Below are 24,684 nucleotides of genomic sequence, written 5' to 3' on the forward strand. Positions count from 1 at the left end.
AATGAAAGGTCAACAATAATTCCAGGGCTTAGCTAAAGAAGAGGCAGCTAAGTGGCAAGAAGATCCTGGGCCTTGGACCCAAGTTCCACTACTTCTAGCCGTGTGATCTTGGATGAGTCACTTAGCCTATTTGCTTCAGTTTCCTCAACTGCAAAATGGCTGTTAAACAAATAACCTCCCAGGATCACTGTGAGGACCAAACGAGATGCTATTTGTAAAGAACTTCACAGGCACCTATATTACTACTTAAATTACTCTGTTACTACTTGGATTACTTTGTTACTACTTGGGTTACTTTGTTACTACTTGGATTACTTTGTTACTATTTGGATTACTTTGTTACTAATTGGATTACTTTGTGGGATACCGAGCTCCGAGGTGGATCGAAGCAGGAAGCCCCGCGGCTCTGAGGGTCTGAGAGGGGGAGATCAGGGAGGAGAACCCGCTGATGGGGCAGTCGGGGCATAGGGCCAGGAGAGGAGGTCAGGGAGAGAGAGAAGGGGGATGAGTAAGGAGTCAGGAGAGGAGGAGGGGAGAGGTCGGAGAAAGATGACGAGACGAGAGGGGGACACAGGAGGAGATGCAGAGCTGAGGGACAGAAGCTGAATGGGTGGAAGAGGACAGACAGGTGGAGGGGGGGGCGGGAGGAGAGACTGAGCGGGCCTCTCCGGGGCCCGCGCCCCCTCCTCTTCCCCGCAGGTGTCCGTGTGCCAGGAGATGCTGCAGGAGCTTCGTCACGCCGTGTCTTGCCGGAAGACCTCACGCTCCCGCCGCCGCCGCCGCTACCCGGGGGTCCCGGGCAGGGCCGCTCTGTCCCTGCGGGCGGTCCGGGAGATGCGCCTCAGCAACGGGAAGCTGTACTCCGCGGGCGCGGGCAGCGGAGACTCGGGCGGGGGGCACGGGGGCCCCCAGCGCCTCCTGGACGACCCCGGACCCCCCGGGCGGCCCCCGGCTCCCGCCCCGGCCGGCTGCACCCACGTCCGCGTCTGCCACGAGTGCCGGCGCATCCAGGCCCTTCGGGCTGCAGGTGGGGGGCCCCCTCGGAGCCTGGTTCCCCCGACCGAGACCACCAGCCCCCCGAGGCCCAGACCGGGGCCCCCGGCGCCCCGAGAGCTGTCCGAGCAAGAGTGAGCGCTCCCATTCCACGGGGCGGACTGGCAGCCGGCTCAAGAACTCAGGCTTCGGGGAGAACTCGGGCTCACGAGCAGCCGAGACTAAGGAGGACCTAGGCGTCCGATCCCCTGACCCACGAGGTGCAACCTGGACTAGAGGGAGATCACGGAGCCCTTTCGGCCGCCCTCGCGAACGCGAGCCAGGCGGCGGGGCGGCCCGGATGGAGGGACCCGTGGTGGAGCCCGCGGCCCCTCTGCACGGGAGGGAGCGTCGCGGAGAGAGAATTTCCGACTCCGGACTCTCGAGCCTTGGCCCTTTGGCAGCCAGACCCGCCCGAGGGCGGGAGGGGGGGGGGGGAAACTCTCCCTCTGGAGCCCCCTGGCGGATTGGCGAGGTGCAGCCGAGAGCAGGAGTCAATCTCGGAGGTGGAGGCCCTGAGCCTGGATGCTTGAATGGATCCCTCTTGGCGGCCGGGGGGAACGCCCGGGGGGCCCCACTTCCAAATGCCCCCTGGACTCAGAGCCCCCATCCTGGAGCAGGAGAGGGAGGCGACCTCTGGCCCAGCTTTCTGTCTCTGTCTCTGTCTCTTTCTCTATTTTTGGGGAGAAGCCCCCGGATTTCTATGACACTCCCTAGGGAGGGGGTCGGTGGCTCCCCTGTCCCTCCCCCTCCCGAGTCCCCCGTCCCCGTTGGAATAAAAAAAAATCAAAGAAAACCTCAACCGTTGGGGACTCCTGGGCCTCTCTTGCTGAGGGGGGCGGGGAACGGCGGCCAGATGGACACTTAGGACAGAGGATGGAGGAGAGAGCGGGAGCCGGGGCCCTGAGGGTCTGTGGGTCGGACCAGGACACCCGGGTTCCCGAGGGGACCGAGGATCAGGGAAAGGCTACTTGGTGCTGCTACTTGGTGGGTGGGAGGGGGCGAGGGGGGCGCAGCTCAGGGCCATCTTCTCCCTCGGCCCTAGAGTCACGTGGTCCCTCCCCCACTTTGTCCTCCCCCCACCCCACCTCCCTTGCTCCAGTCATGGGACAAAAGAGGAAACTTAAGTCAGGGACAAGCCAGAAGCAGGGTCGGAGCTACATCCGGGTCTCCCGCAGATCAGACGCAGGTTCCTCACGCCGCTGCCCCCACACCCCCATATTTTAGGTTTGCAGGCAAAGGGGGAGGAGCTGCCGGGTCCAGTCTTCTCCCTGCGCAGTCGCGTTGCGGGACCTGCCTTTCCTCCCACCCACCCCCGGGAGCGGGGAGCTGGGGGGGGGGGAGGGCTCCTGTCTCCAAGGCAACCGAGATTCTGGGCTCTTCCGCCCCGCCCTTCTTTCCTGTCCCTGGTGCTGAGAACCCAGAGACCCGGAGAGATATGGTTGACGCCTGGGGGAAGGCAGACAGACTGTCAGAGAGACAAAGAGAGACTGCTCTCTGAGGTCTCTGTCAGGGAGGAGTGGGAGCACCACACGGAGAGAGCTGGATCTCAGCCTCCCGCTGCTCCCGCCCCTGATTTTACAGAGGAGGAAACTGAGGCTCAGAGATGAAATAACTTGACAATGGGTAGCCATCACTAGGAGCAGATTGTGGCCCCCAGCATTTGGCGGGATTGAGTGTGCATTTCCTGGCATAATTGTGGCATTGGGGGTGGCTCGTGCCGCTCTGTGACACGGACGGTGCTATGCTGTGACATACCGTGCGTGACGTGGCCTTTGGGGGTCTGGGAGCTCTGTGCTGTCGATATTTTGGGGTGTGCGTGGGGCAGATGTGGCCGCCATGCTCTGGGAATATGTAGGGTGGTGACTGTGATTTAGGTGTGTTCTTTTGGGGTTGTGTTGTGTGTTTCCACGGGAGGCTTGTTTGTAAGGTTGTGTAATTGTGTGCATTCCCCGTGAGTGTGACTGTGTATCTGGAGAGCAGAGGGGTGAGGTGAGGCTCCAGATCATCATTTCACTGGTTGGGGAGGGGGGTGGAGGGAGCTCTCCAGCGGCCCCGCCTCCATCCCCACAGCCCTCTAGTATTTTTCTGTGAAAACTTAACTGCAGCAAAGAAAGGACAAGTGAAGGTCGTACGGAAGAGAAAAAAGAGAGAGCCCGGAGAGAGGGACCAGGAGAAGGGAATTGATGCAGGCAGAAACCAAGACAGATTAGACAGAGAGGCAGAGACACAAAGGGTCATGGAGAAAGCAGAGACCCAGGGAGGGGCAGGGAGGAAGAAACTGGGGAACAGATGGGGAGACTGAGGGAGAGGGGGGAGGGATGAAGGACATGAGAGAGGGCGAGCCGAAGGTCAGAGGGACAGTCGCAGTGACCCAAAGCAGCGAAGAGTGAAGGACAAAAAGAACAAGTTGGCTCAGAGCTCTGGACTTCGGTCGCTGTCCATTCAGCACCACATTCGACAGAAAGAGCTTCAGGTTAGGGACCAGCATTTGCAGAGAATTAAACCTTCAGAGTGGGGGCTCTACTATACAGCTTCCACGCCCCCCACATATAACCCATCACCCATACACACTATAAATGTCTTTTCTCCCACCCCCGGCTCCACACCAGACACCTTTATTCACTAGTCATCTGGACTCTTCAACCTACACCTATCACATCACCCACACACTTCCCAACATACTCACTCTTCATGACATATGTCTGCCCCAACAAACCATACATTATTAAATGCTGCACATGATTCACCCACTCACCACCCTACAAACCCCACGTTTCCTTCCACAGCACACTCTCTCCCTCTAACACTCTGTGTTCCTGATCCCCCTGAAGAGTACTCCATTCCTTACACCCACCCACCACAACCACCCACTTTAAATTCCTATAGTGTGTGTGTGTGTGTGCTCCCCACACACACACACTATAAATCTCTTCCATTGCAGCATTATAAGCGTGAGAAAACCTTGGTCAGATTGGATGGGAGACCACACACACGCTGGGCCCCCTCTCCAAGGAGACATTATCCTGATTCATGGTCTAAACCTCAAGGTCTCCCCTGTTTTCTCCCAGGTTCTGATTCTGTAGGGATTCTGTCCATCTCCTTTGCTCAGTCAGTGACTCTGAGTACCTGTCCCAGTCTCAGAGTAAGGGGGTCCCCCCTGTCTCTTTCCCCAAGTTGTCTAACTCCTGAAAAGTCCCAGGTTCTGTCCCTGTGACCTTCGCTTTCCTCTGTGGCACCGCAGCTCCTGCATAGGGAGGAGAAAGGCTGCAGAGTCATCAGTCCTTCTGTAGTCTGCTGTCAGTGAGTGTGTGATCGGTGGCCCGTGTGTGGCTGTATATTTGGGACTGTACTCCCTGTTTATCCCCATACATTTCTGCAGAGCTTGAATGGGAATTCTTGTGGAATTATGTGTATCTAAATGTGTGACTATGTGAGTATGTATAAATTACTGTCCCATCTTAAGGGAATAACATGTGGGTATGTGGTCCATGAGATTTTAATCATAGGATTTATTTTAGGGGCATAAGAGTCCCAGAGACCACTTGGTCTGCCCCTCTCATTTTGAAGATAAGAAACAGATCCTTCAGGAGGTAACATGTCTGGAGTCAAACAATGACTAGCAGTGCTCAGATCTTTCTGATATGAAATCAAACTTGCATTACAGCATACTTTTTCTTCAGGGACCTAGATTTCTTGCCTTTTAGTTTCCCTAAGAAATATCCCAGTATTCTTCCCTTCAAGAAGGGTGGACAGTCTTCTCAGAAGGTGATACTGCCCTTCCCACACCAGCTCTTTCAGGGAGCTTTGCATCCCAGCCTCTCTTTAAACACCATGAGTCTAATGCCTTTGAGCTGGTCCTTGAAGACTAATTCTCTCATTTTACAAATGAGAAAACTGAAGCCCGGAGAAGGAAATTGACTTGCCCATGAGGGCATTAGTAGCAAGCAAGCAGCAGAGTCAAGCTTCCAATCCAGCTCCAAATGTGCATTCATTTGATACTCTGTGTGTGTGTGTGTGTGTGTGTGTGTGTGTGATGAATCCGGCACTGGGAGTACAAGGAGAAACCATATTGGAAACTGTGACCTCTCCTTCCCAGCCTCATAAGACAACTAGGGGAAGACAGTGATGGGGCTTCCTGGAACTGGACCACAGAGGGCTCCCCGTCTCCATAGTAACAGCCCTCCACAACCTTCCAGTCCTTCTACCGTTACCTGGGCAACCAGAAGCTACTGAAATTTTTCTGGGGATGGGGATATCTCTGAATGTCTCCTTCTGACCTGTATGTCTTCCCGTCTGTCTCTACCTCTGCTTCTGCCTGTCTGTCTCCATCTTTCTGTGTGCTCTGGGTTTTTTTTTTTTTTTTTTTTTTTTGCTTTTTTTTGCTTTTTTTTTGCTGTCTGGATCTCTATCTCTGTCTCCACTTCCATCTCTCTGTCTCTCAATCCATGTCTCTGGACATGATTCCATTACTTCTCTTATGCCCTGTCCAGTAAAGCAAACACTTTTTTCCCCACCAAGTCTTCTCCCTGGTGGAATTAGAACAGTGAGAATAGTTGTATTCTGAAATGGGAAAATGAGCCTTCCCAACCCAATTTCCACTGCTTCTTGCTGTTTTCTTTTAGCATGGAAAAATATGGCAGCCAAGAAATCAAGGTGATATTAAACTGCATTAAAAAGAGCAGAATCAGTAATTGAGAGCATATTTGCCTTAGGAAGGTCACATTGGGACACTTGGATTCAACACTAAGCACTTCACTCCAGAAAGGGTTTGAAAAGCAGGAGTGTCCAGAAATCAGTCAAAAACATCAAGATCTCTGAGATATATGTGGTGGGTTGAGGGAATTGGGTGTGTTTAACCTGTGGAAGAGAAGCCATCATGGTTTCCTTTAATCTTAAAGGGTCTTCATTTTGAAGGTTAGATTTTTGTCTTCAAAGGCAGAACAAGAAACAATTGTCAGAAGTTGTGCAGCAGGTTAGGTTTCATGTAAGAGGGCATGGAGATGAAGTAGAAATCACCCAAGATCTCCTAAAATGGAAGGAAATGCCTCAGGAGATAGTTGGGCCCCTTTTTATTGGATGTCTTTAAGCACCAGCTGGATGACCATTGGTGGGAATGGTACAGAGAGTAGTCAATGTTGAGGGAGGAGTTGGACTGAGGGGCTTTGAAATCCAAGTTTGAGTTTCCAGATTCTTTATTCAAATGACCTTTCCAACTCTCACCCTGTATTTGCTGAAGACTCAACTTTCTGGTTTTATATTCTAAGGTCCAGGTTGTAAGCACCTTGACAGTTCTGACATTATATTACACCTTAAATTCTGAGATCCTTCTAAGTCTAATGTTCCATCAATCAATGACTGACCTATTCTAGTATCTGCCTCTATGTTCCCCTTCCATGACAAGTTTCACAGGAGAAGCACAATCAGGGGGTGGGGATGGAGGAATGATAGAACAGGAGTAAGGCCATTTCTGGCGGGGGAGGGCAGGGAAAGGGCAACCCAGCTTCTTGGTAGTTTATTCCAAGTATCAATGTGTTATTTTGGTCCTAGAATTGCAGAGGGGGCAAAGTTTTACACCTTTCTTGTTCTGCTGGGTGCCCCAACTAGTAATGGGTCCTGAGAAAAAGTTTGCTAGTCCAAGGTACTGTTTTTCTATGATGTGTCTGCATCCCTTTAACCCTCTTTATCTCTGTCCCCCTCCTTGGTCCTGCCTTCCTTTGTGCCTGTCTTCTGAGCTCTGTCTCTCTTGTCTCCCTGTATTTCGCATATGTCTCTCTGGGTGTCTCTCTCTGTTGTCTCTCTCTTCCTTGGTGTCTTTTCTCTCTCTCTCTCTCTCTTTTTTATCTCTGTCTCTGTCTCCTGAGTTCTGTCTTTTCTCGTTTCTCTGAGTCTCTGTAGTTCTCTTTATCTCTTTCTGTCTCTGCCTTTCTTTTCCCTAGAAGTCTCTGTAATTCTCTCTATCTCTCTGTCTCTTTTTCCTCGGAGTCTCTGTACTTCTCTCTTTTTGTCTCTGCCTTTCTTTTTCTTCGGAGTCTGTACTTCTCTTTATCTCTCTGTGTGTCTCTTTGTTGTCTCTCCCTCCCTCAGTGCCTTTTCTCCGCTCTTTTTTATCTCTGTCTTTCTCTGTCTCCTGAGTTCTGTCTTTTCTCGTTTCTCGGAGTCTCTGTACTTCTATCTCTCTATCTCTCTGCCTAGCCGGGTTACTCTGTCCCTTCTTGTCTCTGTCTCCGCACCTGTTTCTCTCCCGGATCTCTGGCTTCCTTTGTGTCCCTGTCTCTTGTCTCCCTCTGTCTAGTTTCCTCCTTCCCCATTTCTCTGAGGCCGTCCATATGCCAGTGAATCTCTTGATCTCTTTGACCCTGCATCTCTCTCGCTGTAGCTATCTCTCCGTGTCCGCCTGTCTTGCCGCGGTCTCTGTGACCGTGCTTGTCTCTGTCCCGCGTGGGCGGCAGGCCGCGTTCAGTGTCTCCCCGCACTGCAGAGGGTTCCCGGGGCTGCCCCTTGGGCGGGGAGGGGGATGAGGTTGGGAGGGAGAGAGAGAGAGAGAGGAGGCGGGGGCCGGGGAGCCTGGCATCCCGGGCGCCTGAGGCGGGGGCTCCGCAGCGCTGTGCCCCCTCCGCCCCGCCCCCCCTGCGGAGGCAGCCACGACAGCTGCAGTGCCAGGGGCGGGGCCCAGGATGCCACTCATCCCGCCGAGTCCTCGGATTGGCCGGCTCCCGCCCCCCCGCGCGCCCGGCCATATGAGGAGGCGGAGGCGGGGGGCGGGCGGCCTCTTCTGCGGACCGAGCAGCCGACGCGCGGACCCAGCCCCGAGCCCAGCCCCGCGCCCCGCACCCGGAGCCCCAGCCCCAGAGCCCGGAGCCCTGAATCCCGAGCCCCCATTTCCCAGCCCAACCCCCGCCCCTGTTCCCCGGCCCCCGGCCCAGCGAAGCCGCCAGGATGGGGGTAGGTGCCCGGGCCGGGAGGGGGGCGGAGGGTGTGAGTGTGAGTGTGAGTGTGAGTGTGAGTGTGAGTGTGTGCATGGGTGCGCGCGCGTGTTTGTGTGTGTGGGGACCTTGGGGTGCGGGGTGCCCACGGTGTGTGCCCGGGGGCCGGGGTGCGGCCCCCGGGCGCTCCGCGGCTCTGGATGTGGCGTTGTTTGTGTGGGACCCGCTGGGAGGTGGCGATGTCGCGTGCCGGGCTTGAGAGCCGGACCCCGGCCACCCGGGCGGGAGCTGGGGGTCCGAGTGCCGTTGCGAGCGTCTGAGCGTGTCATTGGCGGCCTGGGTGTGACATTGGGGGGTCGCGGGGCTGGCGAGGGATGTCCATGGGCGACATTGTGAGCTCGGCGAGGCGGGGGTCCCGAGACCGGGCCGAGCCGGCCGCCCGCGGCTGGGACTGCACGTCTGGGTGACCTTGCGTGTGCATCTGGCTGAAATCTCCCCGTCTCCCTGCGGAGTCGGGGACTTGGGGGGAGGAGCGGACGTGACCTCCCTGTCTCCTTCGCGGCCTGGCCCCTCGGGTGGGGGGCTCCTCCCGCAGTGCGCCTCAAGTGTGTGTGTCCGTGCGTGCCTCAGCTGCCCAGCCCGGGGGAACGTGACGGGAGGGGGAGCTCGGGCCCCCGGGGGGGAGGGGGAGACGGCAAAATCAGCATCTGGGCCCGAGAACACTCGAGCTGCGTGTCCCCGTGCCCTTGTCCGTGTGTCCTTGTCTCTGTCCCTGGGTCTCTCCACCAGATGCTGTCGCTTCGGTTTCCTGACCCTTCCGCAGACCCGGATCCCATTCTGTCTGATCCTCAGCCCGGGGGCTTTGGGGAAAATGGCCTTCAAGAGGAAGGGCATGGGGACTGGGACAAAGATGGAGGCTGGGGGTGGAGAGAGGGATGGAGCATGGGGACAGGGGACAGGGTTGGGGATGGGTAGGAGGATAAAGAGGGGGATGGGAGTGGAATTAAAAATGGAGGACGAGGAATGGGTTGGGGACAGGGATGGCAGCATGATGTAAGGGAAAGGGTCCAGCCTTGCAGACAGGAGAGGCCAGGGTTTGAATCTGGGCTCTCCCTGTGAGGGTCTGGATTGGACATTTCACTCCTGTGGGTCTCAGTTTCCCCATGTGGGATAGGCAGTACCTGCCCCACCTGGCTCACAGGGCTGCACACCCTGCAAATGCTCATTGGAAATGCAGACAAACTTGGAGGAGGGAGATGATGGGGGTAAAGATGAAAGCTAGGGTGGATGACACAATAAGAAGCACACCGAAACAGGAGGCAGGAAAGCTAAGCTCCAATGGGGACCAGAGAATAATAAATTTAGGACAGGAAGGAACCGTAGAGGTCATTTAGTCCAGCCTCCTCAATTTATAGATGAGAAAACTAGGCCCACACAGGTGAAGGGACTGGCCCAAGGTCACAAGATTAATAGGTAGTAAAGCTGGATCCATTTGTCAAGATATTCAGTCTTTTTTCCCCACTTCACCATGACTGAGATAAAATGGAGGGTGGGAACAGCAATGAGGGTGGGATAAAGATGGAAGGTAGAAAGGAGCTTGGAGAGGGGTTTGGGGTGGGAAGGAGGATAAAAATAGGGAGTAAATATGGGTTTAGGGAGGAGGTAAGGGAAAGGAACGAGGGCTTTTGACTTCCAGGTAAGTTGGATTGGGAGCTCAAGTACTTCAAGAGAGAGGGAGGAAATGGGGGAGGATTACAGAGGGAAGGGAGCCAACATGGGGAGCTTGGGAGAATGGGAAGGAAATAAAATTGATTATGAGATTTTAAGAAATACAAAAATGGGAGCAGGAAAGGGAAGAGAGAGTAGATAGAAATAAACAAGAAAGAAAATCCTAAGAAATTTGGGGAAGTGCCCAGAAACAGACATAGGGACAAAGACGTGATTCTGAGATACCTACAAATAAAAGATGGAAAAGTGAGACCCAGAGGCTTGATCTGAAAGTCGTTGCTAAAGAGAGATAGAGCTAGAGAGACACAAATAGATAGAGCTGAAAAGAGACAGAGATGGATGAAATAAGCCTAAAATATAATGGAAAAAAATAGACTGATATGGGAATGTGGAATATACACTGAAAAGAAAAGACAAGAGAGATCAAGGGAAAGACAGGGAGACTGGAGACATAAAGCTGAAAGGAGAGACAGACACAGAGAGATATATAGAGATAGAAAGAGACCCAGTAACAGAGACAGACAGTGAAAAAGAAATAGAGACATACAGAGATATAGACAGAGACATAAAGACAGAGAAGCAGAGAGAGACAAAGAGACAGAGACATAAGCAGATGTACAGAGATACAGAAACAGAGACAGAGATTCAGATAGAGGCAGAGAAAGACAAAGATTAGACAGATGTGCAGGCAGAGATAGATACAGAGAGAGACAAAGAAACAAAGACAGAAAGATAGACAGGGGTGGAGAGAGTGAGGAAATAGAGTGGCTTTAATACAAGGTATCAGGGGAGGGAGTCACAAGGAGAGAGAGACAGATTCAGTGCTAGAGAAAGACACAGAAGCAGTTCAAGACTGGGATGAGGTGGGGGGGGACAGAAAGAGCAGACTTTAGCCTTCCCCCCACCCACATCTCTGTACCTCCCATTCTCTCTTATTTTGTGCCATAGTCTACCTCTTCCTCTCTATCTGCTCTTCTGTCCTTCAGTCCCTACATCACAGTCTGTCCCTGTCTTGGTCCCTGTGTGTCTCTGAGTCTCTTGCTGTCTCCCTCTGGGACAGTGTCCTTTTTCTCCACCTCTGTGTCCTTGTGTCTTCCTAGCCCCCCCCTTCCCCCGCATTGCTTCTCTGCAGTCCCCAGCTTTCTGCAGCTATCAGCTCGCCTCCTTTCTGTCTCTCCATCTCTCTTCCCATCTGTCTCTCAGTCTCTGCCTTCAGAGACTGCATCTCAATAAGGAGAAGGGAAAGTGTGAGAGACAAAGGTTAGGAGATTAAGGAAGGGGAAAGGAAACTTGAAGGTCAGAAAGAATAGGGAAATGGGAAGGGAGGTGGCAATTAAGGGATGTAATGGAGAGACTCAGGGACAGATCCAGAGACAGGAAAAACTAAAGAAGAAATAGCTGTGTAGTTAGATAGAAATACACACACACACACACACACACACACACACACACACACACACACACACACAGAGGCAGGAACTGTATAGCTGGGCATCCCCTGGGCTGTCCTTTGCTATATTCCCCTTCTCTTCCCCTCCTCCCCTTCTCAGTTTCTCCTTGTACCCTGCTGTTTCTCCATCTGTGTCTTTTTTCCCAGTCTGAGTAGCATCCCATCTTTCCCCAGCCTCGTTTCCAGAGTCCCCTGTTCAAGTGTTCAAGGAGACTCCCAGATGTCCTTATCCCCCAGCCTCTTTTATCTCAGGGATTCTGGTATTTGGGCTCATGCTCTCCAACCTTCTCTTCTAGGTTTAGGGACTGGGGGGGAGGGGAAAGGAAGAGGGGGAATGAAACAAGGGAATTTAGAATCTGTCTTCCACCCCCCATTGTCTATCCCCTTGTCTTTCTTCCATAGGTCCTCCTCTGATCCCCAAGGTTAATTTTCCTCTCTTGCTCTCTACCTTTCTGTCTCTCTATTTCTGCTTTTCAGTATCTGCCTTTTCCTCTCACAGTCACAGCAATTGACTCCCTCTCTATTTTATTCCACCCTTTCTCCATTTTCCCTGTGTTTCTGTCTCTCTCCTTGTATATTATGGGGACTTAGAGTCCACAGATTTCATTAACACCCAGCTCCAGTGCCCCCACTCTCCTAGGGCGCAGTATTGCTGCAGGATTGGCCAGTGGCCAGACCTCCCCTCCTTCTAAGACCTCTTCGTCCTCCTCTTCTGCACACTGACAGCTGGCTTCTCCCTCCCATTTTTCTTTCTCTGACTCCATTTTCCTGAAACTCACTATATAAATGTGAACATATTTCATCTCTACTTCCTCTTTCTTGGTCTGTGTCTCCATTTTGCTTTCTCTCTGTATGTTTCTGCCTTCCTGTTTCTCCTTGCGTCTCTCTATCTAGCCCTTCCATTTCTTTCTATCTCGCTTTCAGCTTTCTTTTCCTCATTTCTGTTATCTCTGAATCCACCTCTATCTTTTCCTGCATCTTTTTTTTCCCCTGTGTATCTCTCCTGGTCTGGGATTTTCCATGCCCATGTGTTTCTCAGGCTTTTCGTGTTTTTCCTCCTCTTTGGTTTAACCTTTTTGTCTCCCAATATCTCTATTTGCCTTTCTCCATTTCTCTAATCCTCCCAATTTCTTCTCTTCTTCCCAAATTTTTGCCCCTTTTTGTCAGTCTCTCTCCCTGAACTCCTTTTCTTTGTCCTTTCTTGTCACATCATATCCCTATGTCATCAGCATCTATCTAGTCCCATTTGACAACTAAAGATACTGAGGCACCAATCAGTGTTGGGAAGTGCCCTTGGTCAGTCAGCTTCGTCCTCCAAACCAACACAAGGACCTAGAAAGGGTTAGGTGTACGTGTCTGTATGTGTGTGTAAAGGGCTGCTTTTCCGCTCCCTATTTTTCTCTGCAAGGTCACCAAGGGATTAGCATCCCTGAAGCCGATGAGCTGGCCTGAGAAGGACTGGGCTGGGTTGGATCCCTCTCAGCTTAGGGATCCTGCCCAGCTGGAGAGGAGACAGGGTCTACCCCTCCCCCATGTGCCTTCTCCACCCCCTTTCTGTTTTACTGCTGCCAGTCTCTCTTTGTTTTTCTGGCCACCCATCTCTCTCCTTATGTCTCTTGTTGTTTCTCTTGATTTCTCAGACTAGCTTTTCTTATACTCTTCAAGGAGGAGGAGGACTGGTGCTGAGAAGGGGGGGGGCATTAAATGAGAAAGATCCTTTGAGGGTCAACAGATGGGGACCCAGAACAAAGATGGGATGATATGCCCAGCGGTATTGGTCTGGAAGAGAAGGGGTGGGGGTACTGGCATATATGTGTGTGCCAGCTAGAGGCAGACACACAACAAAAGAGACAAGAAACACTCAAAGTTTTCAAAACAAATTGTTTCAGATGTAACTGGAGGAAATTAAAATGTTAAATTTTAAAAAGAAATAGAAAGAGACACTTAAAGAAAGCAATACACAACGATGGGGACACAGACAAAAATGAGTGAAAAGAAGGCAGAAGGGGACAGAGGCAAAGAACAAGAGAGAGAAACAGAGGCTGAAAAGGAGTGATACACTGAGAGGTAGAGAAGCACAGACAGAGAAAAAAGAGATCAACAGAGATAGGTGAAGAGGAAGAGAAAAACATAGTGGGGAAAAGGACTGAGGAAGACAGAGAGATGAAAGAGACAAAGAAGCAGGCACATATATCTACCTGAGAGCCACAGAGGGGGAGATACAGAAAGACACCCAGAGGGAGAGACAAAGAGACACAGAGAGACAGAGGAAGACAAAGAAACAGAAATAAAGAGGGAAAGAAACAGCCGCCTCTCTCTTTGTCTTCCTTCCCTCCCCTCCCTTTCCCTTTCCTTCTCCTGTCCTCACTTTCTTCTCTTTGTGTCTCTCACTTCTCACTTTGTCTCTCTCCCTCCTTCCTTTCATTCCTTCCCTTCCCCCCTTCCCTCTCCTCTTCTTTCCTTCCTCTCCCCTTCTCTTCTCTCTCCTCTCTTTTCTCTCACTCTAAGTCTGTCTGTTTCTCTTTGTCCCTGTCTGTCTCCCTCCTTCCCCTCCCCTCTCCTCTCTTCTCTTTTTCTCTTCTCTCACTCTCTCTATCTCTTTGTCTCTTTTTCAATCCCTCCTTTTCCTCTTCCCTCCCCTCTGTGCCTTCCTTCCCTTCCCTTCTCTTTTCTCTCTCACTCTCTCACTGTCTCATTCTGTCTGTACCTGTCTCTCTTCTGTCTCTCTCTGTTTCTGCCTCTGTCTCTATCTCTGTCTGTCTCTCTCTCACACACACTGTCTCTCTCTGTGTGTCTCATTCTGTTTTTGTCTGCCTGCCTCTGTGTCTGTGTGTCTCTCCTCGATCTCTGTCTCTCTGTCTCTCTCTCTCTCTCACACACACACACACACTGTCTCTCTGCCTTTGTCTCTGTCTCTGTCTCTGTCTCTGTCTCTCTCTCTCTCACACACACACACACACACACACACACACACACTGTCTCTCCGCCTTTGTCTCTGTCTCTGTCTCTCTGTCTGTCTGTCTGTCTCTCTCTCTCACTCTCTCTCACACACACACACACACACAGTCTCTCCGCCTTTGTCTCTGTCTCTGTCTCTCTCTCTGTCTCTGTCTCTCTCTCTGTCTCTCTCTCTCTCTCTCTCTCTGTCTCTCTCTCTCTCTGTCTCTTTCTCTCTCTCTGTCTCTCTCTCTGTCTCTCTCTGTCTCTCTGTCTCTCTCTCTCTCTCTCTCTCTCTCTCTCTCTCTCTCTCTCTCTCTCTCTCACACACACACACACACACACACACACACACACACACACGAGAGACAAAGAGAAGGCGACACTCTGAGAGACATGGGGAGGGATAGGCCGGAGGCCGCGGGGGCGAGGCGCGGAGCGCTGTGGGGGCGTCCCTCCCTGTCACCTCCTCTCGCCCGCAGCGCGGCCACTCTGACAGCTATCGTGTCGCCACCTCGCAGGACAAGAAAGATGACAAGGGCTCGCCCAAGAAGAGCAAGGCGAACAAGGAACGCCGGGACATGGACGACCTCAAGAAGGAGGTGGCCATGGTGAGTCCTTTCCTGAGCCCTCCTCCTCCTCTCCTACCGGGGTCCACCCCTCCCAGGTGGTCCCCGCCCCCGACCCGGTGCTGCCGAGGAGTCCGAAGACCTGGATCTGTCATTAGTAACCATAAGCTCTTGAGCAAGTCTCTTTCCCTCCTCATTTGTAAATGAAGAGCTCGGAGTCCCTGAAGTCCCTTCCACCAGTGCACGTGCACGCCCACGATTTCGCTGGCCTCGCCCCCTTTTCTGAGGCTCCGCCCCTTGGGGTGTCTTCCCCTCCCCCCCCCGCCCCTTCCCCAAAGGCCCTCCTGGGGCGGCCCTCCTTTCCCCCCTCCTGATTACAACCTCCCGCTGTCTTGGCCCCCAGACCGAGCACAAGATGTCAGTGGAAGAGGTGTGTCGGAAATACAACACTGACTGTGTGCAGGTGAGTGTGGAGGCCTGGAGCCTTCCGTGGCTGGGGGAGAAGGGCGGGTGCCTGGGGGTGGCGGGGAAGGAGAAGGGCTGGGGCCGGAGCTGGAGCCCCCTGTGGGTGGAGCCTCTGGGGCCTCGAAGGGCTGGCCAGCTGGGCCGGGCCCAGGGGCCCTTGAAGGCCAGGCTGGTCCCTCTGAGATCCGTGTCCTCTAGGGGCTGACCCACAGCAAAGCGCAGGAGATCTTGGCCCGGGACGGGCCCAACGCCCTCACGCCTCCCCCCACCACCCCGGAATGGGTCAAGTTCTGCCGCCAGCTCTTCGGAGGCTTCTCCATTCTGCTCTGGATCGGGGCTATCCTCTGCTTCCTAGCCTACGGCATCCAGGCGGGCACCGAGGATGACCCCGCGGGAGACAACGTGAGTGAGGGCGGCCCGAACACCCGGGATGGGGTTCCTGAGGCTCGGGCTGGACGAGCATGGAACGGGGAAGATGCCGGAGGGAGCTGTGGGGCACTAGCACAGGAGACGGGGATCGTGGGCGATGTGGGAGACTCCTAAGGGAGACGCTCCAAGGACATGGACCAGGCTTGGGTGCGGGACTCATCCGGGAGCCACATGGGATGGGGAGATGTGGGTGGGTGAGAACTCGGGGAGATCTGTGAGACACTGAGAGGACACGGAGACGCCGGACTCAGAGAATATGGAACAGATTTTCCCATGGGGCCTTGGGACACGCAGCCCTAGGGCACACACGTGCTCCACCTGCAGGAGATTCACCTGGGCTTGAGTATGAGGCGAGCAGAGTAGGGCTGGAAGAGTTCTCAGCGCAGAGACTGTGTGACAGTGAGTCAGTCACTTACACCATCTGGACTTGAGTTCTCTCAGCTTTAAAAGCAGGGGCTTGGAGGAGGGAGCCTTGAGGTCCCCTCCAGTTCTAAATGTGTGTGGGACCCACAGGATGCTCACTGACAGCGCATGAGTGTAAATGAGACACAGGAACACACACAAGTGGGAGTAGGGCATGGAACACGCCAGAAACACAAAACGGGCAAACACAGACCAGGGGGTCACGCGCGCCTGAAACGGGGCGTCTCTGTGACCCTGGGGCTTCCTTCTCACAGCTCTATCTGGGTATCGTCCTGGCTGCCGTGGTCATCATCACCGGCTGCTTCTCCTACTACCAGGAGGCAAAGAGCTCAAAAATCATGGAATCCTTCAAGAACATGGTCCCTCAGGTCAGGGGTCGCAGAGGCTGGGGAGGTTGGGTTGGGGCAGGGGTTCTGGGCTTGGTGAGAGATGGAGCTTTTGACCCACCATGTCTCCTGTAGCAAGCCCTAGTGATTCGAGAAGGAGAGAAGATGCAGGTGAATGCAGAGGAGGTGGTAGTTGGTGACCTTGTGGAGATCAAGGGTGGGGACCGAGTCCCAGCCGACCTCAGGATCATCTCGGCACACGGCTGCAAGGTGAGCCAGAACCCCTAGCTCCCGATCTCCTTATGGACTCGAGTGTCTCAGGGACGCAGGTTCCCTGTTACCCTGGTCCCTAGGACCAGGCCACCCTGCCTCAGGCCGGCCAATTATTTCAGGGTCAGCGACCTCCCTCTGTTGTGCCCATCTCCTCATTCACTGCACTTTTTTCTCCAGGTGGACAATTCCTCTCTGACTGGCGAGTCCGAGCCCCAGACGCGATCCCCAGATTGTACACACGACAACCCCTTGGAGACCAGGAACATCACCTTCTTTTCCACCAATTGTGTGGAAGGTGGGAACATCCCAGGGGAAACTGAGGCATGGCCTACTAAAGGGAGGAAGGGGAGACAAAGGGGACTGGCCTTGGTTGAGCATCCTAATTTACTCACCATTCCTTTTCTGAGCCTATATCCTACCATCAAACATTTATGACTGAGCCCCCATGCTTTCTGGAACCCTAATTCCCCACCCAGAAGTCTTCATTAGTCTCATTTAGTCCCTGACTCTAATGAACTCCCCATCCTCCTAACTAGGCTTCCATCCAATAGACTGAGCCCCCATTCTATCCACTGAGACTTAGGGCTGAGCTCTAATAATCTTCACTAAGCCGGCGTCCCCCAACTGAACCCCTGTTCTATTTACTCTGTCCCCATCCTCCTTGGAATTGGGCCAAGCTATCCCTGAGCCCCAGCCTTCTGCTTCCACATCATTCTTCTCTCCTCTCTAAGACCCAATTCCCCTCACTGAGCCCAGCATCCTCCCTGAGCCCTCAGCTCCCTTACTGAGAACATATCACCTCATTCAACCCCAGTTTGAGCCCCTAGGCCCCTTCCTTCATTTCTCCTCCACCTCCCAGATCTGCTATTCCTTTACTGATATCTCATTGGCCCCTTAAATGCTCATCACCCTTTCTGAGTCCCCAACCTATTTCCTGAGACCCATCCTCATCAATCATGCTGTACTTGTTCCTGAACTCCCATTTTCATCAAACTCCCATCTTCCTCATTCAGCCTTCTATCTAATTACTGTTAATGCTAATAATTTTCATTATGATTTTATATATGGAACAGGGAAGATGATGGAGGGAGCTGTGGGGCACTAGCACAGGAGACCCAGGGGAATCATGGGCAATGTGGGAGACTCCTAAGGGAGACGCTCCAAGGACATGGACCATGCTTAGACGTGGGACCTAATTTAATTCTCACAACTCTGTGAGGGGGTACTGTTATTATGCCCACTGAATGGATAAGAATATCACCTGAGAGAATTACTTAATCAGAGCCCCCATCTGTTTACCAGTTCTCCATTCCCTCTACAGACTCCCAAATGAATCTGCTCCCTCTTACTGAGCTCCATATTACTTTGCCAAATTCTCACCATCCTCACTCAATCCTCCTTTTTCTCACTGAGCCCGCATTCTTTTCACTGTGTCCCTATCTTCAACAGTCTTCTCCCTTTTATCCTTTCCATTCATCTTGTCCCTGATCCCTTTGCCCCCCTCCCTTAGCAATCCATCCTTGCACTTAGTTCCTTTCCCTCTGAGTTTCCCATTCCTTTGATGTCTTTGTCTATCCTTGGAGTCTATCTCTTCCACTGCGCCCTCATTTTTCAGCAGATCCCTTACTGATCTCCATCTCCATCCCATTACTGAACTCTTCTTCCCATTGAAACTCTATCCACTCTACTTCCAGGATTCTCTTTTTTTTCTTCTTTCTAGTCCAATATAATTTTTTAAATTTTTTTATTAATTTTTATAATTATAACATTTTCATTGACAGTACATATTCATAGGTAATTTTTTTTTACAACATTATCCCTTGTACTCCCTTCTGTTCCAAATTTTTCCCCTCCTTCCCTCCACCCCCTCCCCTAGATGGCAGGCATTCCCATACATATTAAATATCTTATAGTATATCCTAGGTACAATATTTATGTGCAGAACCGAATTTTGTTGTTGCAAAGGAAGGATTGTATTCGGAAAGTAAAAATAATCTGGGAAGAAAAACAAAACAAAACAAAACAGTGCTCACAGTTTATACTCATTTCCCAGTGTTCCTTTTCTGGATATAGCTGATTCTATCCATCATTGATCAATTGGAATTGGTAATTCCAGGATTCTCATCTCCAATCCCCTCATTGAGCTTCCTATATCTGTTACTGGGCTCCTTCCATTGATCATCCATCTCCCTTACTGGAGCTCCTAACTGATGACTGATACTTCCTCCCTCACTGAAAGCTTCACTTCCCATAGTGAACCTCTAGTGCTTTTACTGAACCCTAATCCTCATTACTGAACCTTGGCTCTCATAGTTTGTTACTCCTGAGTCTTATCACCTTCCCTTAGCTGCCATTTTTTTTTTTACTAGGCCTCTCCCTCTCATGCTACAAAACTTCCTAATGATCTCTCAGTGCCAATCAATTCTTTCTCTCACTAATCCCTTATGGAGATCACTGAGTCCCCATCTCCGCAACTCAGCCCCTTTCCCCCTCACTTAGCTGCCATTCCCTCAATGAGCTTTATGTTCTCTCAACAAATTCTCATCTTCTCTTATTATAAACCCACATTGCTACAAATTCATCATCTCACTGATCCCCACAACCATCATTGATCCCCTATTCCCTCACCAAGTTCCCTTTGCCCTACTAATCCCACATTCTCCCCACCAATTCCACTGTCACCAAGACTTTATGACCTCACTTATCCTCCATACCTCTTAATGAGCCGTATCTTCTCTACTACTCCCATTCCCTCCATAAATCTACCGTTTAACATGCTGATCCCCGTATACACCACTAAGTCACTCTATGAATATCCATAACCCCAACTCAGTCCTATCTCCCCAGTAGTCCCCTTTCCCCCATTATCCTCTTTGCTTGACCTTTGTTCTCATCATTGAACCCACATCCATTTATTTTAATTCTAATCCCCCCAATGAGTCCCCATCACTCTAAGCCTCTGTTCTCCCAATAATCTCCCATTCTCCTGTGTCCCTGTATCACATTATTGGTTCTTCACATCTATGCCCCTCCCTTAACTTCTGTCCCCCATCTCTTTTACTGAGTGCCCGTTCCCCTACAATTCCACAACTTCCCTTATCTAATCCCATCTTCCTTACTGATTTCCTGCCTCTGAGACCCTATCCCCCTCATTTAACCTCATTGAGCTCTCATATACTTCACTGAACTCTAATTCCTTCATCGAGTCCCTATCACCTCCCCTGATCCTCCACTTCCCCAATAATTCCCCATCCCCCTTATTTAACCTCCATATTTCCTCACTGATCCTTTTTTTTTTTAATACTTACTGAACTCCCTCTCACTTATATGAGTTTCTACTGCCTCTATTGAACCCCATTTCCTCAATGTTCTCCCATTTTCCTTGAGTCTATCTCTTCCACTGAGCCCTCAGTTTCCAACAGATCGCTTACTGATCTCCATCCCCACCACTGAGCTCTTACTTATCCTGTATTCCCATCACTGGACCATGACCACCTCAATTAGTTCTCATCCCCTCACTGAGTCCCCATACCTCTCTTTGAACCCTTATTTCCCCTACTGAGTTTCCATTCCCCAATTTAATCCATTCTCCCTACTGACACCACTCAGCCCTCCCTGAACCACTTCCTTCACTTGGCCACTTTCAGCCATCCCCCAGGTGAGCCCCCATTTCCTCACTCTGTGGAGCAATCCTTTCACTGTATTTTCTATCTTCTTAGCTAAGCCTCCATGAACTCTTACACGTTCCTTGAGTTCCTATTTTATTGACCAGACCTCACATTTCCCTTAATGAGCTCCCTAGTGCTTCTCACTGAGCCCCCAACCTGTCATATTTCTCCCTTACTAAAACCATTCTTATTACTGAGCCCTCTAGCCAGTCATTAAACCTCCATTCCCCCTCACTGAACCTCCCACTCTTCCTCTAAGCCCCCATACCTCTACTGACAGTTCCTCCCTCTTCCTGAATTTGCCCTTCTCTAATTAGCACCCTTTGCCTGAGCCCATATTCTGCCATTATACTCTTATTTTCCTTTGGTCTCCAACCCTTCCCCACTCCTTAAAGTCCTCATCCCTTTACTAAGTCCTCCATTCCTTTCACTTGGTCCCCACCCAATCCACTGAATCCTAATATCTTTAGAACCCCGCAACTCTCACTGAGCCTGAAACTCCTCCCTCAGGTTCTCATTTCCTCCTGGAGCCTCTTCATCTCCCCCATGATTCCCCAGCTTCCTTTTCTTAAGCCTTCATCCTATTCCCTAAAGTCTTAGGAACAGGAGATCACAGATAATGAAAATATCTCAGGAGACAAGATCCCACAGATCCAAGTCTCATGTTACCAATGAGGAAATAGTGCCGGGAGGTGAAGTTACATTTATAAAGTCACAGATCTAGTGCTGGAGCTGGAATTTCAGCTGAAGTCCTTTGACTGGAAAGTTCTTTCTCCTTCACATGCACTTGCACTTGAAGTCTAACCTTTTATCTGAGCTCTAATTGCACACACTGAGATGACTTTTTCCTTCCCTGAGTTCACATCCTCTTCCCTTAGTTTTCCTCCCTCCATTGAGTACCTCCATCCTTTACTCCATCCTTTCCACTGAACAGCCATTCCTATTAGTGTTCTTTTCATTCAATCGCTCGACCATTCCTCCCTCTGACTGACCCCTCATGCCCCTCACTGAGCCTACATCTCTGTCCCTAAGACCCATTTTCCCCCTCGATGCCTCGGTTCAGTCGCTGAGCCCCACTATGCTAGTGTATCCTCATTATTTGTACCCTCCTGCCATCTTGTCATTCAATTACAACCATACACTAGCCCCATCGTTCCTCATTATTTTCCCAGTCACTTTGCCGAGTTCCTCATCCTCCCATTGGCCACGAGCCCCACCCCTTTTCCCTTCATTGAGTCTCTCATTTCTCTCATTGAGCACTTATTTCCTTCAAGGAGCTCTTATAGCCCCAATCAATCTAGCTGTAACTCCCTGTGCTTCCCTGAGGGAACTATAACTCCTAACGATGCTTCCCAGCCCCTAAAAGAGAATATCTTCTCAGCGAGAGATTTCTTTCCCTTCATTAACTTCCTTTCCTTTATTGAGCTTCACTGAACCTGACCCTTATCAGGGATCCCTTTATTCCCTCAGTGAGCCCTTAATCCCTCTGATTAAGCTTTATTTTCATCCTACTCAGTGAGCCATCATTTTCCCATCACTGAGGCACCCTCCTCCTCAGTTTACCGTAGGACCTGAGGAAGACTCCCATCCATGCATTCACTGACCCTCCCATATCCCTCAAGGAGCTGCTCATTCCTTCAGTGAGCCCCACTTCTCTCACTCAGCCCCTTCGATGCCTCTGAGCACCCCATCTACTTCACTGGGTACTCATCACTGTCCCTGGGTCCCCATACCTCCCCTTACCACACCCTCATACTTTTACTACGCCTCCTATACTTTTTATCAGGCCCTTAAATTTCCATTACGTGGCTCCCCAGATCCTCACATCCCATCACCAAACACCCATCATCTCACTGAGTCCTCTCCCTGTTTCTGAGCTCCCAAGATGAACTGTAGCCTCCTTAAACCACTCTTCCTCTTACAAATCATGCAACTTACACCCCCCACATCTCTGTGCTTACATGGAGGTCTACCATGAGCCATTATCCCTTTCATTGACCCTCCATCTGTTCAATGACGCCCCATCCCATCATGAAACACATGTCCCTCTGAATTATTCTCTCAGCCCACCGAGTTAGATGCATTTACTGAATCCCCATCATGTCACTGAGCCCTCCATCCTCCTCACTGAACTTCTGTGCCCCCATTGGTCTATCCCCTTATTCAGTGAGCTCCTATCTCTCCCCAAGTCCCTGTTCCTCTTCCTGATCCCTCATTTCCTCAGCGGTCCTTCAGCCTACTTGTTAAAGTCCAGTTATGAACTTAAGGGAATACCCTTCTTCCTCTCATGGACCCGCATCCCACTCGGACTCACAAAGCAGAATTTTCCTTCCACTCGTTAAGCCTTCATTTTCTCCATCTTTTACTGAGTTTTCTCGTCTCCCATATCACTGGGCTCCCATCTTCCCCAATGTTTTCATAAAGTCCTTCCTCTCATGAATCCCTCTCCCCATCACTAAACCTTAGTAGGTCTTATTGTTGACTTCCCTTTTCATTTATCCCTCAATTAAGCTCCCATCCCTTAACGGATACCTCATGCCTTAACTGAACCCTTCTCCTCTTTACTAAAAAAGTCCTCGATGTTGATGTCTCTGTTCCCTCACCAAGTCCTAATTCCTCTGACTCATTCCGCACTCTCCCCTGCGAGCCTCCATCCTCTCTCACTTTCTCCACCACCCCCCTCACTGACTCCTTGTTATTCAAATTAAGCTCACATCCTACTCACTGATGACTCACACCTTCGCTAAGTCCCATCCCCCTATTTAGCCCCACTCAGACTTTCTCCAAGGCCCATCCTCCCACTGAAACCCCATTGTTCCATTCCCCTCACTTAGCCCCATCTTTTAACTAAGCCTTCATCGCCCTCCTTTGAACCTCCATTTCCTTCACTGAGTCACCCATTTCCCCGCTGAATCCCCAGCCCAACACTAACCCCCACTTCCCCGCTGATTTTCCGTTCCAATACTTATCCCCTCTTTCTCCACTGTACTCCAGAATCCTACACTGAACCCCCTATCATCTCACTAAGCCCCCTCCACTTTACTGAGCCTCCCATTCCCCCCTAAATCTCCAGCCCATCACTCCACCCCTATTCCCTCATTAAGTCTGCAGCAAACCGCCAAGTCTCATCATTATCCATCCCTTCACTGAACGGCACCCTCTTCAATGAGCCCCCCCATCTCCCCTACTAAATCCCCGGTCTCCCCACTGAGACTTACCATTGCCTCATCCTACCATCTCTGAACTCCCCTCTAGTCCCTGAGTTCCCTCTTCCCCCACTGGGTCCCCAGATCACTTCAGAGACTCACCATGGTTTCACTAACTCCCTCCCTTTTATTGGTCACCCCCACCCCATCACTGGGTCTCTCACGCCTTTCCCCGAGCCTTATTCTCACTATTGTCCCATCCCCTGGCAGAACCCCCCTCATGCTCTCAGGAAAGCTCATTATCTTCCAGAACCCCCTTGCCCCATTTCTTCCACACCGATTCTCAGTTTTTAACTAAGTTCACACCTTTCTTACCAAACCTCCACGTCCTTCACTGAATCACCCCTTCTCCTGCTGAGCCTCTATTTACCCAAGAGTCCCCAGCCCACTACTATCATTGTCCAGTGAACCCCAGTCACACGACATCCTCTTCACTGAGCCCCCAGCTGCCATAGCAAAGCTCTCCCCTCCTGGGGTCCCCTCTGAGCCCCCATTGTTTTTACTGAACACTCCCACTCCCTCCCTGAGCCCCACCACTGTCTCCCCTCACTTTGTCCAGTTGGAGCCCAACTGGAGCTCCAATGTTTCCCCCGAGGCTCCCCTCCTGCTGTTGAGATCTCCGTGTCCTGATGAAGGCTCCATCTCAGTGAGCCCCATTGCCCCCTCCCCTCAGTGACCTCCTCTCCCTTCCCTGAGCCTTCATCCCCTTCACTAAGGGGACCTTCTCCCATGCTTCCCGAGCCCCTGGCCCCCATCACTCTCTCCCTGAGCACTCCCACTCCCCCCCCAGTGGAGCCCCTCTCTCCCGCTGCCCCCCCCCCCCACAGAGGCGTCCCTCACTCTCTTTTCTGGACTTCAGGCACGGCTCGAGGTGTGGTGGTGGCCACAGGCGACCGGACCGTCATGGGCAGAATTGCAACTCTAGCCTCCGGACTGGAGGTGGGCAAGACCCCCATTGCCATTGAGATTGAGCACTTCATCCAGCTGATCACAGGCGTGGCCGTCTTCCTGGGCGTCTCCTTCTTCATCCTCTCCCTCATCCTGGGCTACACCTGGCTCGAGGCCGTCATCTTCCTCATCGGCATCATTGTGGCCAATGTGCCCGAGGGCCTGCTGGCCACCGTCACCGTAAGGGCCCCCCCGGGGACTTGGGGGTGCCTGGGTCCCTGAAAGGGCAGGGCCGGAGGACCAGGTCCCCTTCTCCCCTCATGGGAGGGGGAACAGGTGCCCGAAATCATGAGGAGTTAGGTTG

At 51.8% G+C, this 24,684-nt stretch overlaps 2 protein-coding genes across 5 annotated transcripts in view; both read left to right on the forward strand.

The window, feature by feature from the left end:
• Positions 1-1,828, forward strand: part of GRIK5 (glutamate ionotropic receptor kainate type subunit 5) — a 33,688-nt gene extending 31,860 nt beyond the window's left edge. For both annotated transcript variants that reach the window (XM_074306992.1, XM_074306993.1), the window contains one exon: positions 700-1,828. In XM_074306992.1, coding sequence (XP_074163093.1) covers positions 700-1,131 — 432 coding nt within the window. In that variant the 3' untranslated portion in view covers positions 1,132-1,828. The remainder of the gene's footprint in view (positions 1-699) is intronic.
• A 5,960-nt stretch (positions 1,829-7,788) lies between these two features.
• The window catches only part of ATP1A3 (ATPase Na+/K+ transporting subunit alpha 3), a 28,858-nt gene continuing 11,962 nt past the window's right edge, over positions 7,789-24,684 (forward strand). The window contains exons 1-8 of one of the 3 annotated variants that reach the window (XM_074306996.1): positions 7,789-7,977; positions 14,595-14,684; positions 15,046-15,105; positions 15,306-15,509; positions 16,214-16,327; positions 16,421-16,555; positions 16,736-16,853; positions 24,292-24,560. In XM_074306996.1, coding sequence (XP_074163097.1) covers positions 7,972-7,977; positions 14,595-14,684; positions 15,046-15,105; positions 15,306-15,509; positions 16,214-16,327; positions 16,421-16,555; positions 16,736-16,853; positions 24,292-24,560 — 996 coding nt within the window. In that variant the 5' untranslated portion in view covers positions 7,789-7,971. Of the gene's footprint in view, positions 8,009-14,483; positions 14,685-15,045; positions 15,106-15,305; positions 15,510-16,213; positions 16,328-16,420; positions 16,556-16,735; positions 16,854-24,291; positions 24,561-24,684 lie in introns of all 3 variants that reach the window. The other 2 variants (XM_074306997.1, XM_074306995.1) reach the window with 2 other exon arrangements.

This window comes from Sminthopsis crassicaudata, chromosome 3 (genome assembly GCF_048593235.1).
Source record: "Sminthopsis crassicaudata isolate SCR6 chromosome 3, ASM4859323v1, whole genome shotgun sequence".
Taxonomy (NCBI): Eukaryota; Metazoa; Chordata; class Mammalia; order Dasyuromorphia; family Dasyuridae; genus Sminthopsis; species Sminthopsis crassicaudata.